The 17,010-nt window shown below is 39.3% G+C and overlaps 1 protein-coding gene across 1 annotated transcript in view; it reads right to left on the bottom strand.

Moving 5' to 3' along the window:
- ST7 (suppression of tumorigenicity 7) overlaps positions 1-17,010 on the bottom strand; it is a 125,246-nt gene that overhangs the window by 48,351 nt on the left and 59,885 nt on the right. The window contains 5 exon segments of the mRNA XM_032221243.1: positions 942-1,017; positions 1,702-1,817; positions 3,847-3,901; positions 5,738-5,897; positions 15,504-15,586. Of these exon segments, the coding sequence (XP_032077134.1) occupies positions 942-1,017; positions 1,702-1,817; positions 3,847-3,901; positions 5,738-5,897; positions 15,504-15,586 (490 nt within the window).

The following is a 17,010-nucleotide window of genomic DNA, read 5'->3' as shown; positions in this document are numbered from 1 at the left end:
TCTACCAAGCAATCTTATTCACTTCAACAGAGTACTACTGTGCATGTGCACCATTCTGCAAGTTCAAAGCTATCCAATCCTGAAGCTATGGATCAAGGTAGTAAACTAACATTTAAAATCCAGGTTGCAATGGGATAGAACTCTGCAAATACCAAACTCCATATATTTCAACTAGGGACATGATTGATTTTGTATCGGACCCATACTGTATACATCAATGACTGAATAAATAATAATAATATCCAAGGAACAACTGAGATAGAAAGCCCAATAGGCAAACAAAGACCAATATAAATGGATATGGCAAAAAGGGGGAATGGGCATTCAAGTATAGTAAGATTTATACATCATGTCTGAAATAAGTAGAAGGCAATACATCACAGAGATACCATCTCTTAAATACTCAGAAAATACATCCATCCATGTCTTTCATGATGAGTATGAAAGAAATATATCTCCTGCATCAACTCCAACTCATCCTCTTAATTAAAAAAGAAAATATCACGCACATACAACTTTAGCTTCAACAAATGTAAGGGTATAGATTCCATACATTCATTGCTCAAGTACTAATTGTGCAAAGTGTTACATACTGACAAACAGTATGGTAGTTTCCACCAAGGTCCTCTGTTCCGGCGGGAACAGTATTCAAATCTGATTGGTCAAGAGGTCTGACAGCTCCCTATAAAAGGGCTTCTGCCAGACAGAATCTTTGCTGGATTGTACATAGTTGTCACTTAATAAAGAGCTGTTTGTTGCTGAAACCTGAGTCTGCCTCATCCATTCACCCTATTTAACACAAAGAGTACTATTTCACAGTTTTCTCCATTTGTACAAGACTTTCCCAATGACAAGAAACTGGCACAGGAGTCCCCAAGTAATAAAAAATTATAACAAAGCAAATAAATAAAAAAATTTCAAAGGACTTTTAATACACTTACTCATTTAACTCTAAAGCTTCATGTGCTGCAGAGATTCTGGCCTGTGGGTTTCTTTCTCTCCAAGCCTTTTGCATTACTATAAAATAAAACAGATTTTTTTAAAAAAAAAATGCAATAATTTTGAGGTCACACGAGGCTTATCTAGATTACATATTAGATATTAGCAGGGCATTTTACCACACAAATAATTCATTAATTCTAAAAATATAATCAGATACTGATGGTAGAAGAGATATTCTTTCAATAAGTTTCAAAAAGAATGAACTTACAACTAATTAGTTAAAGTTAGCAATACGTTATGCATAAATGTGCTAAGAATAGTTTACTCTAAAGCAACTATGAAAACTATTAATGTTCTTAAATGGATTCTGAACAAAGGATAAAATTCTGGTGCTTTGATCCTTTAGCACATAAGGCATTTTTGACTATTCTGGGGGAAAAAATCCTCCCCTGCTCTATTTAAAAAATAACAGGAAGTTTCCAGAACCAATGATGATAACACAATACAAAAATGAGAGCTATTCTACAGCAAAGTTTCAGGAGAAACAGCATTTGGAAATACAGATAACCACATAATTCAAATACCAAATCACCATATCAGGAAATATGATATAAATATCATATTACCGTTATATAAATTATTAAATGAAACACAAGCATTGTTAAGAATCAAGATATCTGTGATATCTTTTATCCCCAATGTCTTAAAGCAGGATTTACAATTTGCTACAAATTCAAATAAATTTAGTAAAATTCTTACTGGCATCTGCAGGCCTTAAATGGTCAGTATCACATGTGAAAAATGTTTGATGATCTTGTGCTGAAAGATTCATATCGTAATATGTCAATGGTTCTCTTCCAGTCACCCAGGTGTATCTGCAAATAGAGTTGTATTTTGTTCATTCAGGACAGATGTGCAGGATGAGAAATTGTAGAAACAAACATCATACATTCATAATATGGTGATTTTCCTTATGCTGCTTTTTCTTTTGGGTAAAAATATATCCACACACGTCCTTCATCCTTCTTAATATAGTAACCTCCATCTACAAATCCAACCATGGTACTAAAAATGATTAGTTGATATACTGGCACATTTAATAAACTGAATTTAAAATAATCTTGAAGGTTGGCTTAATTGGTTTAAAATAGTCCTGGGTGTACTTGTATGTCAGTTCTATAGTCTCAGTTTTGATTATTTTAAGGAAGCTACTCTGTACACTTCTGTATTATTTTCAGCTTCTCCCCTTTATCTTTATCTTGAGGCTTCTGATTTGGGAGGAGATGGAGCCAAGGTGGCTCAGTGATTGAAGTATTCAAATTCAAATCCCCATTCAATCACAAAGCTCATTGGGTGGCTCTAACTTAGTCTGACCTAGGTTTAGGTTTAGGTTTATTAGATTTATATGCCACCCTTCTCCCAAGGACTCAGGGCAGCATACAACATTAAAAGAAACACATAATACAAAAGTTAAAAAAATTAAATAGAATATCCCAAGCCCAATTAAAATTTACAATGACATTTTTTAAAAAAATTCAAATTTAAATTAACAGTGATCAATAATTTATTTTGTTTTGTTCAGGCCAGACCTAGCTTGCAGAGTTGTGATAGTGAGGAATAAAATGATAGTTAATGCTATGTGAATTGCATTGGGTGCTTAAGAAAAACTACAATGTAAATGTAGAAAAAATATAATGTTGTTAGTGAGATTCTTGATCTAGATTAATAGAGATACTAAAAGAAATTTACACATTAACACTGCTTGAATGAAATGGCAGTCTAATTCAGGGATTCATCATCCTTAAGTTTAGAACGATCTGGAGCAGGAGTCCCCAATCTTGGCAACTTTAACACTTGTGGACTTCAACTCCCAGAGTTCCTCAGCCAGCTGACTGAGGAATTCTGGGAGTTGTAGTCCACAAGTGTTAAAGTTGCCAGGGTTGGAGATCCCTGATCTGGAGGACAGCACGACTACTCTCAATAGATTCATGGTACTTCAGCACTGTTATTCTTGATATGTTGAAGTAGAAATGTCTGCAGGAGAATGTTGCCTTCTTGTCCTATATATTTTTAAAAACTTAAGACTAAACTATGCAGGGTTATTGTTGTGGTCCAGCAGGAGCCGTTGGAGCTGCCACCAGACTCCGACAGCGAGGGGCCTTATGAGTCAGCTCTGGAGGATGTGGAGGACCCTGGACAGGGTTCCGACTCTGAGCAGGGCACAGAGAGGCTGGTTGGCCACCAGGAGACATCTGAGCCTTGGACCAGTGGGGAGGAGACAAGGGAGAGTGAGCCAGAAGCCAGCAGTGAGTTGTTCCTGGATGCACGGCACCAAAGAGCTAATAGGCGTCAGGAACAGTTGCACAGTTACAGGAGGTAATCGCACTCAGCTGGTGGTCATTAGGCTCCTCTCCAGACTATAAAAAGACTACTTGTGCACACACCCCTCTTGCAGAAGTCAACGCAGGAATGAATGTTGGAGAACATTGTTATGAGCTTGGCAGGCTGGATTGCTGCCAAGCCTTATCTGTGTTTATTGCTGCCCAAGCTTGTCTGCGTTGGGTTGTTGCCAAGAACCTGTCTGTATGTTAATTAAATGCCGTAACTTATCTTTGGCTCAGAGTGTGCTTGGGTGTGGAACAAGGGGGGGTCAGAACAGTTATCTATGCAGGGTGATGTCAAATGTTGGCCCACCAACATAAGGACAAAGTAAAAGAGACTGGATCCAAAGATCATTCATCCTCATTTGAACTATTTGCTAAACATCTGAAAGAGGCATCTGACTTCTTGAAGTTTACAATGACAATGAGCTAATGCTTAAAATACTTTCTAAATAGACTAGCATATGTAACCAGTGTTTAAAAATACTTTCCAAATGCTAACATATTTGAATAATAAACTCACCGGTTATATTCAGCTCCTCTAAACAGATTTAGCGGATTTCGCCAGACTTTACATTCTGTTACAAAAACAAAAATGCCTCTAATTATAACTGAATGCTAATAATTATTTGGGAAAAAATTATATTCTAATTAATTATCCCAGGTGGTGCAGTCGAAACACTTAAATAGACAACCAAGTGGTAATCATGTATTTACTATAGATTGGGCAATTTAGGACCTGACAACACATTATATTTAATAAGAATTATAACCACTTCTTTGATTTCACAAATTATTGGTATATACAGGAACCAATGAAGATGAATGCTATCCAATACTGCAAAATTACTAGTACATTAAAATTCATTGAGTGAAAATAAACCCTTTCAATAAATATTTGCTTAAACAGCAAACAGATGATGTTTCTAAGTGATTCCCAAATTTTAGATGAGAATACAAAGGTGATTTGTAAATAAACAAACATAGCATAGATCAGGGGTAGTCAACCTTTTTATACCTACTGCCCACTTTTGTATCTCTGTTAGTAGTAAAATTTTCTAACCGCCCACCGGTTCCACAGTAATGGTGATTTTATGAAAACCTAATGAAAATGTTTTTAAATAATGCTATGAAAATTTTTTAAAAAGTCAATTAAATTAAAAAAAAAAAAAGGAAAGTGCTTCAGTATCGTACAAAACCCCTACTGCCCACCATGAAAGCTAGAACGCCCACTAGTGGGCGGTAGGGACCAGGTTGACTACCACTGGCATAGATCATATCCCTGGGTATGGCTAGAATAAAGTAATTGAATGAAAAGAACTGTCTTTTGAAAGCTGTTTTCAGTTACAACTTTTACATTATAAATTATTTCATTCTAGATTAGCCTTTTGCCAACTGTGATCTGTTGCCACAATTGATCTTGTGGGCATTAACAGCAAGCAGCAAGTGGATTTGCATGTGAGGATAAAAACCAGAATTGTTGAGGTATTTTCTTCAGTCCCCATGGGTCTACTCAGCAAAGTTACACTAACTAGTTTATAGTACAGATCAGTAGAATACTACAGTAGTCAGCTTTTTAAAATCTTCTGCTGTTACATAATAAATAAAACAAGGCACCAGGTACTGATTATTTATTTATTTGTATACTTTTATTATTATTTTTACAAATAAATCAAGGCAGCAAAGATAGCCAGCAAATCTTCCTCAACCCATTTTCTCCACACAAAACACCCTGTGTTGTGGGTTGGGCTGAGAGAAAATGATTGGCTCTAGATGGATTTCATCACTAAGAGAGGAACTCACAGTCTCTGGATTTCTAGTTTGTATTTGAACCATTAGATCAAATTGACCCTATTAAATAATGTCACAATGACAAGAAAATAGAGGAATAAAGGCAGAGAAGTCCATACGATCTGAGAGCCAATTTGGAGATTCCAGCTCTCCATTTATCAAAATGGTTCCTAATTTTATTTTGTTCTAACATAGTGAACAATAAAGCTGTGCAAGAATTTTAGTGGAAAATATAAAATAAAAATACTCCTTGGAATCAAGCTGGACTCCTACGAAGTACAGAGACATATAGTTTCCTTGGGAATAACTATGGCAGTGGTTTGCCATTTCCAAGATTAAAATAAATAAATAAAACAATTTTTAAAACTTTCTGGCAGAGTCTGCACCCAGGGATTATCATATGGTCTCTCATCAAGGCTGACTAGTATTTGCAGAAATGAGCAAATCAGCTACCAGAAAAAAACTGAGCTTTCCCAAATATATCAAACTTCATAAATGATTAAAATAAGCAGTGAATTTGCCCAATCCGCAGAAAGGACTTTTAATACAAAACAGTTATTTAAATTAATTATTCATAATTAGTGCATTATTAAATTGTAATGATTAAATTATAATTATTTTACCTGAAACACTCTGTCTGTTTGAATCTGAGTCCCCGTTGCTTGTATTTGAGTTACTGGGAGAATTGTTGTCCACCCCACCCAGCAGAGGGCGCAAGTGACTCACAGAGACTTGCTCGATGAAAGATGTGCCATACTTCCGAAAATACCACCATTCAAATATCTAAATCAGATGGGAAAACATGTAATTATTTGCCTTTTTAAGCTATTTCTACTGCCGCTCATATTTACAGAATGTAAATTTATACTGAAGCATATTTTGGATAAAATATTTGTTATAATTTATATACAATGCTATGTGTTATATTAGATTTTCTATATAAAACAGGCAAAAGAAATAATGGGTGGAAACCAGACATAGGTTGCTGCTGGTCGGCCCGGATTGGCCCCGATCAGCTGAACCAGTAGAAGGCTCTGCCAACCAAGAAGCGTTGTGCATGCGCAGAAGTGTTGCACGTGCGTGTGGGGGAGCGCGCCTGAACTGGTAGTGAAAAAATTGGCAACCCACCTCTGGTGGAAACATGACAAGGAATGTAGGGAAATGAAATAATAGATACTCAAAGGGAAGCACTCAAAGGGAATAGTGAATGATCACAAGAAAGGTGTATCTTTTGGGTAGAATTTGAATTCAACACATGGGGAAGGAGACTAAAAAAGAAATCCAATGAACTATGGATAATTGAAAGTTAGTTTAAATGGCTATTTTATTTCTATAGCTCTGTGATTTAACCATGTTAATTCTACTTCATTTTGTATTTCCACTTATACCAGGGAAAAGCTTTATACATATAAAACTACAGCCAACAGTGAACCTCCAAGTGAAAAACAGCAAGAACCACTAATATGAGTTCTTCCACAGATAGGGAAGAAAAGGATTAAGCCAATTTTGAATATATTGGATAGGTTTCTACTGTCAGGAAATAAAGGACAGGATCTCTATTCTACATCTCCCCACTGGAATATAAGATCGGAGGCTTTCCCCTCTCCTAGGCTGGTGCAGTAGAAATAGGGAAATTATTCTCACTTTCACACACTTATTACTGCACTATAAAAGGCCTTCAGGCAATGTGATGAATCTAGAGTGGAGACTTAGAGGTGGAGATATAGTAATAAATAGAGGATGACTGTTAAGCAAATTCACAGAAGCTTGAATACGTAATTTCCAAGAACTTGTACTCAATATGACAGGGATAAAAATCCATTTTTCAATTAGTCTTAATAATTTCATAAAAGCTATCATTATTTACAAGGACTGGTGTACTGATTTGTTTAAAGCAACAAGGAACCATTTTTTAAAATAACACATTTGTAATAGGTAATATCAGTTTTTGCGAAGACCTATGGGTGCTGACCAGAAGCCAGTGCACATACAGTAACAACAAATCTTAGTTCACAGCTAAACTCAACAACTACGTCATGCCAAAAAGGAAATCTATAGGAAAGGAGATAGAATGCTTACAATCAGGCCAGGAATGTCTTAATAAGGAAGATCAGAACAGCAAAAAGGGCTACTCTGAAAAGCCGAGGAATCATCTGTTAACAAATGAACCAGCAAATGTGTGGAAAACCCTTAAAAATATAACTGGCTACAGCAAACCTCCCTCCCATGCTGAAGGGCAGATGACCTGAATGTGTTTTACTGTAGGTCTGAGTGGAAACCACTGTCAATGATTGCCACCCTCTCCATCTCAGATACACTAAAACCAGCCAAATCTCCTACAACTGACTCTATTCCTCTGCCTCCCCCTCCCCCCAACCTCTGGTGATCACAGAAAAATATGTGCAAGGTCTATTTCACAGACAAAAGCCTGGAAAAATATCAGGCCCAGACAAAGTAACTCCTTCTTGCTTGAAAGTCTGTGTTGACCCAACTGGCCTCCATCCTCACCTGCATCTTCAATAAATCACTAGAGATGTGTTATGTTCCTTCTTGCTTCTGATGCTCCGCTATCATCTCAGTGCTTTAAAAAAAAACTCCATAAGGAGCTGAATGACTGCAGACCAATTGCTCTGCAGACCAATTGCTCTGACATCCGTAGTTATGAAAATCTTTGAAAGGTTAGTGCTGGCCCACTTGAAAACGATCATGGATCCACTATTAGACCCCTTGTAATTTGTCGACTGAGCAAATAGATCGACAAATGATGCCGTTAATATGGCTCTGCACTACATCTTACAATATCTTGAATCTCCAAGGACCTATGAAAGGGTCCTCTTTGTAGACTTCAGCTCATCATTTAATATCATCATTCCAAATATTCTTCTCACTAAACTTACCACACCTGTAAGTGGTTCATAAGCTTTCTAACAGATTGGAAGCAGAAGGTGAAGCTAGGCAAAGTCACATCAGATTCCTATACAATTAGCACAGGTGCCTCCCAGGGCTGTGTGCTCTCTCCATTACTCTTGGAGTTTCTTTGGGAATAACTGCCAACAATTGCATCTCAAATGATCCCTCTGTTAAAGTACGGAAGTTTGCAGAAGATACAACAGTCATTGGTCTCATTCAAGATGACAATGAATTTGCATATAGATGGAAGTTGGGTTAGGGTCCACAACTGGCCCTGTGATGCAGATGGAACAATCTTGAATTGAACACATTGAAAACTATAGAGATAAAGGTAGATTTAAGGAGAAGCCCTCCTAAATTCTCCTCCTCCTCCTCCTACAATACTAGACAACACAGTATTAACAATAGAGACCTTCAAGTTTCTGGGTTCTATAATATCTCAGAATTTGAAATGGATACCTAACATTAAAAAGTCATCAAAGAAACACAACGAAGAATGTTCCTCCTGAGCCAACTCAGAAAGCTCAGACTACCCAAGGAGCTACTGATAAAGTTCTATAGATGAATTATTGTGTCGGTCATTTGTTGCAACCAGCCTGCCTTCCACTGAAGACCTGTACACTGCAGAAGCCAGAAAGAGGCAGTGAAAATATCTACAGACTCCTCCATCCTAGACACAAACTGTTTCAACTTCTTCCCTCAAGACAACATTATTGGGCATTGCACACCAAAACAACTAGACACAAGGACAGTTTTTCACCATGCCATCAGTGCTAAACAACTAATTTTCACAACACTGTCTTATGTTCTAGGTCCTAGGATGTGAAACCATGTAATAGAACTGTATTACTGTTACCCTTCTCATCTTTCGTATTACCTATTCCTTTAGCATCTTATGACTAAAACTTTGTTGTTTGTATCATATAATTTGTGTTGATTGCTTTTATTTAGTATCCTATTATGATTTATGTTGATTGCTTATTTAGTACCCTATGACTATCACTGAGAATCTATGTTATGATTTATGATGATTGTATTTATGACTATGATCATGATTTATCACTTGTTGCTTGCATGTACAATGAGAGCTTATGCACTGGAGACAAACTCCTTGTGTGTCTAATCACACTTGGCCAATAAAGAATTCTAAATTCTAAATGGAAGTAATGGAATTAACCACCTGCATTCTTGCAGTAACAACAGTTACCCCAATAATGAACCCAGAAGGAAAAGGTCAATAAAAAAAGAATAAGATTGTCCCCTCCTATTGTTTCCCCCTTACTCTTTCATTGCAACAATACCCCTTAAAACAAAATTACATTTTATCTATATTTGGCAAGATACACTCATTTATTCCTTTGCTGTTATTTATGAGGTTAAAATGTTTACCTAAAGACAAAATATAAATTCTGAAAATTAATGTTTCATTGTTGGGATTACTGCTTTTTTTCTGTCTCCTACAAAACTCAAACCATTCTGAAAACTTTCATTTGTGTCATTTTCATTTCTGATCATATACCCTGAGATAAAATTAGTCCATGGAGTACCCAAGATACACTCATTAGGTAAGTAATTATTCCTTTATTGCTTAGAAACAACAACATCTCTAAACCTCTTTGGCAGACATGGTTATTCTCCAGAGAGCTGTTTCCTGAATGGGCTCTAAAGAGAACTTGCAGACATAGGCAAAACAGCCGTATTTGAAATATCCTCTGGGATGTATAGGTCTTTTCTTTCTGTTATGTTAATGGTGAGTTTGGAATGTTTTGCTGGTTTTACTGTGAACTTTTCTGGCTAACTAAAAAATAAGTTAATTATTTAAGGGAAAGAAACCCATTTCTGGAAAGAAGTTCATCAAGAAGTCAAATTAGAAAAGTCAATCCATAGTTTAATTCAGAAAGTAGCCTATCTCAAGAATTATTTTGATATTCTGGATTTACCCAAACTTCTTTTTCCTTAGACTGTTTTAAAAGAATAAAAACTATGGAGAAACAAATTTCACTGACGTTAAATGCACTCTGTTTCTGGATTGGTCATAATCTCAAAAAGTTGGAACTCTGCACATATTCTAACCTTTTGTGTTTTCACAGACCATGGTGCTTGAGGTCGCTCCCACTCCTTAGTGGGAGCCTCTAGGGAAGCTGGTCTCGACTCCTGGCATGGTGTACAGGTAGCCACCCATTCTTCAATCTCCCTGTCCATGTTAGGCCACCAAACGTAACTCCTAGCCAAATACTTCATCCTGACAATTCCAGGATGCCCTATGTGTAAAGCCTCTAATACTAAAATGCGCAGTTTGGGTGGAACAACGACCCGATCCCCCCCCCCCCAGTAAACAACCATTTACAACCGATAACTCATCGCGTTTGGCCAAATACATTTTGAAATCAGCCCCAACAGCCCCCTTGGGTCACCCCCTCCAAACCCAGTTCAAAATTTGTTTGATGGTGGAGTCCTTTGCAGAGTGACAGGCAACATCACTGGATAGACAGGCCCAGTTCCAAGACAGTCAATGAGGAGGATTGGCATCTCGGGGGTAGGGTCAGTGAGAAGTTAAGGCAGTGGGCAGCGGCTTAGAGCGTCAGTGTGCCCCAAAGTGGAGCCTGGTCGGTGGATGAGATGGTAGGAGTAGGCACCTAGGAAGATGGTCCATCTGGTCATGTGAGGTGATGACAATGGGGTAGGTCGGTCCCCAGCCAATAAGCCCAACAACGGCTTGTGGTCCGTAACCAGTTCAAAGTCATGGCCATATAGATACTCATGGAACCTCTTTACCCCAGCCAAAGCCTCACGGTCCAGCTGGCTGTAGCTCTGCGGCAGACAAGGTCCTGGAGTAAAATGCAATAGGGGCTTCAGTTCTATTGGGCACACGGTGGCTGAGAACAGGGAAGCATTGCAGGTCAGCACCAACGGCAGGGTCTGGCTGTATTGTACCAGAAACGAGTAGGCCAACAGGAGTCAGTTTACCATGGCAAACGCGGCAGCCTCGGCTCTGCCCCTTTGCATTCTTAGCCAGGAGATGTTGTAATGGCTCAACAACGGTGGCTTTCTGATTAAGAAAGATGCTGTAGAAATTAAGGAGCCCGAGGAACGCCTGCAGCTCGGTTTGTTTGCGAGGTGTGAGAGTGTCCAGAATTGCTTTAATTTTTTCTGTGGTCGAGTGAATCCCAGAGTCATCGATTAGGTACCCTAAGAATTCAACCCTTGGCACGTTAATTGGGCATTTCTCTTTTTTGAGACGGAGGTCTTTGTCTCTAATTCGAGCCAAAACTGTTCGTACATGTTTGAAAAGTTGCGCCTCATTTGCAGCTGATACCAAGATGTCATCGAAATAGGGGACGACTCCTGGTATCCCCTGCAAAAGTCGTTCCATGACGCTTTGGAACAGTTCAGGGGCGGTACTAATGCCGAATTGCAGGCAATGACATTTGAATGCATCCCTGTGCATCACAATGGTTTGGGCCTCTGCCGTAGTGCCATCTACAGGCAATTGTTGCTATGCCTGCGCCATGTCCAATTTTGTGAAAAATTTTCCGGGGCCTAATGAATGAAGGAGGTGCTGTACAATCGGTACAGTGTAGGCGCTTTGTTGTAGCGCTTTATTTATTGTGCACTTGTATTCTGCGTAGATGCGGACAGACCCCTCAGATTTGACAGGTGTCACTATAGGATCTCCCAGCATGCATGATCAACCAGCTCTAGGATTCCCTGGCCTACAAGCTTGTCAATTTCCCTGTCAATTTTGGGGTGGAGAGCAAAAGGTACCCTCCTGGGTTTAAGCCTTATTGGGGCTATGTTGGGGTCCAAACTAAAGGAAATTGGAGTCCCCACATACTAACCCAGACCGGTGCCGAAGACGCCCTCAAACTCCTTAAAGATGGCTTCAGCGCAGTCGTCTTTCAAGGCATTGATACTGGTCACTTCTAGGCCTAGGGCTTGGAACCAATCTAGCCCTAGGAAATTCTGCAGGTTGATGCTGACCACTGTCACTGGGAGTTTCCCACTGAACTGCTTGAACTTCACCTGGAAGGTGCCTTAGCCCACGATGGGGACCCTGGTAATCTTGTAGGCAGTTGTCAGGGGTGCGAAGATGCTGCTTCTTTAGACTAGGGATAGCCTACTTTAGGGTAGACCATGGCATGATGGTCAGTGATGACCCGGTGTTGATCTCCATATCACATGGAGAATCCTCGATGAGGACTGTGACCTTCAGCTTTTTTGGCTGCCTGGTGCGGACTTGGCCAATTGTCGTATGGTAGGTGACTCTATTGTCGCCCTCTGAGCGCCATGGTGGCTTCTGCCAGGCCCCTTGGTTGGGCCTCTGTTGGTGGTTTGGTGCACTTCTAGGCTGCCAGGTAGTGGCAGGGAAATCACTCCAGCACACCTTGGCAATGTGCCCCTTTCACTCGTGGCACTGGCAGGTTGCATCACAGAAACAGCAAGCTGATCTGGCATGGTGTCCTCCACAGCTAGTGCAAGGTGGGAGATGCGGTTTGAATTTGCGCACTGGCTGGGTGCGGCTACTGCACATGCGGCAGCTGTCATCTTCCTCACCTTCTGAGCTCTCAGGCTCTGCAACCTCACGGTGTACACATGTACTCTTTTGCGTGTCTTGTGGAGCACTTTGGCTCTGCAGTCTCAGAGTCTCAGAATTGATGGCTGATTCTGATGTCCTGGCTTCGTCCAAAGCAATCTGCAGAGTGAAGTTAGATTTAGTGAGTAACCTCCTGTGTAGGTTAATGTCCCACACACCGTAAATTATGTCGTCCAGAATCAGCTTGTGCAGGTTTCGGAATTCGCAGTACGCTGCGGCCTTGCGAAGCGCCGCAACATACTCATTAATCGACTCGCCCTCTTTCTGGTTTCTGATGTTAAACTCATGCCAACGAACATGCTTGGACGGCTTGGGGGCATAGTCCTTAGCGTCTGCTGAAGCACAGACCAGGCGACTGATTGTAGTGGTGTCAGCTCAGAGAGTTTTTTTGCTGTCTCGAATACTTCGGCCACAATATCCAAGGAACATGTTCTTCTTGCGGCCTTTAGAAAGGCCCATGAGGTTTTTGCCTTGAGGAAGCGGTCAAATCGTAGCATGTATGAGTCCCAGTGCTCGGTGACTGGATCTTACGGAGTCGGTGGGGTATGCATGACCATTTTGTATTCTGAGGGCGTTTTCAGTTTGCCACTCAAAAATGGCTACTCAAAGCCGTGCTGAGCTCCAGGCTGGATGTACTTGCTGGATTGCTACGCTCTTTTTGGTTCGCCTAGTTCCTTCCCAATCCCACCTTGTCACCAGTGTTAGATTGGGTAATGGATAGGCACACACAGGCTTAACAGTAACAACAGCTCTTTATTAAGTACAACAAGTGAGAACAATCCAGCGAAGGTTGAGTCTGACAGCAGCCCTTTTATAGGGAGCTGTCAGACCCTTCGACCAATAGGATTAAACCTCTGTTCCCGCCGGAACAGACGGCCTTGGTGGAAACCACTGTAGTTAGAACAAGTATCTAACAGTAATTATCAATATTTCTTAAATAATTATTATGTACTATTTATTAAAAGACAACATGATCAAGTGATATTTTTTTGTGGAAAAATGTACCTATTTAGACTGAGTTTCAGAATGTATACCATGAAAAGACAGTAAGATTCTAGTTACTTTATTGCTATTATAATGTTGAGGCAAAATAAAGTTTTTAAAGTTTATTATACCAAATTAGATAGCCATTTCTGTTATTAAGCTAATAAATTTGTCAAATCCAAATTTGCTCTGTCCTACACATTGGCAATAAAAATCAGAACGCCAAATACAAGTTGGGCAGAAACAATCTGGTATACAACCCTCACTCTGTCAAGGACCTAGGAGTATTCATCTCAAACGATCTAAGCCCCAGAGCTCACTGTAACAACGTTGCCAAAATGGCATTAAGAGTTGTTAACCAAATTTTGCAAATCTTCTTCTCTGGTAACACTGTATTGCTAACTAGGGCATACAAAACCTTTGCCAGACCAATTCTTGAATACAGCTTGTACTCCTGGAATCCACACTGTATATCAGACATTAACAGGATTTAGCGGGTTCAGAGGTATTTCAGAGAAGAGTACTCCACTCCCCAATACCCAATAGAATTCCCCATGCCATTAGGCTTGAAATTTGGGGCTTGGACAATCTGGAACTGTGCTGTCTGTGGTTCGATCTAAGCATAGTGCACAAAATTGTCTGCTATAACGTCTTGCCTGTCAATGAATTCTTCAGCTTCAACCACAATAATGCACAGGCAAACAATCAATACAAACTCAAGGTAAACCACTTCAAACTCGTTTGCAGAAAGTACGACTTCAGCAACAGAGTGGTCAATGCCTGGAATGCTCTACCTGACTCTGTTGTTACAGATACCTATACCTATACTTGTTAACTTATTATCTTGACAAACAAACAAACAAACAAATAAATGTAAGCTGCAGGTCAAACAACAAATTAACTCAGGAAATAAATGTTAACTTAAAGTTTAGCACAATGCATTCAAATTTATGCAAATAACAAATGGCACAAATGGGATAATATAATTATAGGATTTTCTGAAATTTTGCACAGAAAAAAATCCTCTGCAGAAATAAGTTGCCTAAAACTAAGAAGTCCTTACTTTTAAGATGATTCATTTAGGATTATGCTCTAATACATGAGTATCTGTATTCATACATTTGAAAAGAATTCTAAATTTTGATTTGCGGTTTTCAATTAAAAACACGTGAGACACAATAAATTTAATCATAAATCAGAACTTTAGGAAGGTGGATGTAAATGTGTATTTAATCTTAACAATTATTGATGTCATAAATATATGAACTGTAAACATTTTGAAAACTTAATTTAGCAATGCTCAAACAAAGCAACAAAAAGGCACTTTTGTTCAAATGATGCCTCATGGAAGCTTGAGGCTACCTTATATTCTTCTGAAAAGATACACAATAACTTTCTTTCAACTCATTGCGGAAATGGCTGTTTTTCCCAGGTTTCTTCCACCTCTAGGTTTTGAGCAGTAATCAGCTGAGCTCATGTCTTTGAATGAAAAACAGTTGCTGTTTTTCTTTTTCACACAGTTGGAGTACAGATTGAATATTAGGTATCATGCATATAAATTAAACCAAGCTGTATTTATCTTTAATGTGCCGTTAGTCTTTGTTTTATATATAAGGTATATGTCTCTAGTTTTATGGTCAGAAATTTGAACTAATACACAGTGTACTTTGAATAAATTGATTTTCTTCTGTGTTGATTAACAAATGTATGATTTCTCTAGTATGTACTGTAGCAAAATTGGCTCCACAGAACAAGACTTAATGTTCAGATTAATTAGTGACTAATATGAATTTTACACGGTACATAGATATGGAAACTTGAAGGAAAAAAGACAAAAACATGTAAAATCTAATATATTATAGAAGATTATAAAATATTTTAGAAATAGATCTAGTACTTACCAAAATAAGCCCTGAGATTAACGAAGAAGTGCCTGTCAAGGCAACGTAGAATTTGGGTGTTAACGTGTTCAAAAACATACTCACTGAAAGAGAAAGACAAAAGAAAAGTCACCAATGATTTACTTGATTTTCCCTTTACTATAATCTGAAATAAAAATATGAATATACAGACATTATATGCAAAAAGAACAATTGCAACCAGCTGTCTTCCAACTTATATACTGCACAAGTTAGAAGGAGAACTGAGAAAATATCTACAGACCAGGGGTGGGATTCACTTACCTTCCCTACTGGTTCGCAAATGTGAGTGCATGTGCCTCGTCTGCGCATGCACACCACCTTCTGTACATGTACAGTGCCCGTGCATTACATCAAAGCAGGTGGGCGGAGCCTCCCGCAGCTGCGGCTACCGGTTCATTCTAACCTGAGAGAACCGGCTGAATACCACCTCTGCTACAGACCCCACATATCCTAGACATAAACTGTTTCAATCCCTCCCCTTGGGATGCTGGAACAGGGCATTGCGTGCCAGAACAACTAGATATAAAGACAGGGTTTTTTCCCTCATGCTATCACTTTGCTGAACACCTAATTTCCTGTCTTGTATCTAAGAATATTTATCTGTGTAATATTGCTATTATCCTTCTCATTTTTTCTACTGCCTTCTCCTATTAGTAGCTTATGATTATAAGATTGTTGTTTGAATGTACACTTTTTGTTTGTATGTACATGTTGTTTGTATGCACACTGATTGTATTACCTTGTTTGTTTCTATGTACACTGAGACCCTATGCACTGGAGACAAATTCCTTGTGTGTCCAGCAGTGGTGGTTTCCGAATTCCGTTTCAACCGGTACGGTTGGAACGGCCCCAAAGTTACCCACATGCATGCATGTGGTGCGCGCGCACACGTGAATGGTGTATACATGTGGTCTAGCATCAAATGACGCTTCCCCAAGCCTTTGCGCCGCTCCAGCTGCTCTGCGGAGTGCAGGCACCGTACGCCCCATGTGCCTGCACGGTAGCCCCAACAGCATAAAACACCGGTAAGGAGCGCGGGCGGGCAGGCGGGTCCTCTGGATCACCATACTAGAACGGTATCTGGTGCTCTGGGCAGGATCCGGTATGCCCATACCTGGGCGTACCACCTGCAAACCACCACTAGTGTCCAGTCATACTTGGCCAATAAAGATTCTATATGTATATTAAAATTTATATTATCTTTAATACTTCTCCACAATGGCTTGTCTCATTGAGAAAAAAATCTTCTCACCCTTATTTTTTATTAGCAACTTCCTGCTCTCTTTCATAAAACACCATTCCTTACTACAAGTAATTAATGTAATTACAAAGAAATGGCAATGTTGTATATCTGTCATGGTATTGACATAGGAACAGAGGAAACCCAGGTTCAAATCTATTCTCAGCCACAAAAAAACTTTTTTGGTGACTTTGGGCCAGCTGCTCTCTCTCTCTCAGTCCAACCTATCTCCCAGAGTTATTTTGG

Source organism: Thamnophis elegans, chromosome 7 (genome assembly GCF_009769535.1).
Source record: "Thamnophis elegans isolate rThaEle1 chromosome 7, rThaEle1.pri, whole genome shotgun sequence".
Lineage (NCBI taxonomy): Eukaryota > Metazoa > Chordata > Lepidosauria > Squamata > Colubridae > Thamnophis > Thamnophis elegans.
Note: the sequence above shows the minus strand (reverse complement) of the source record. Positions and strands in the feature narration are given on the sequence as shown.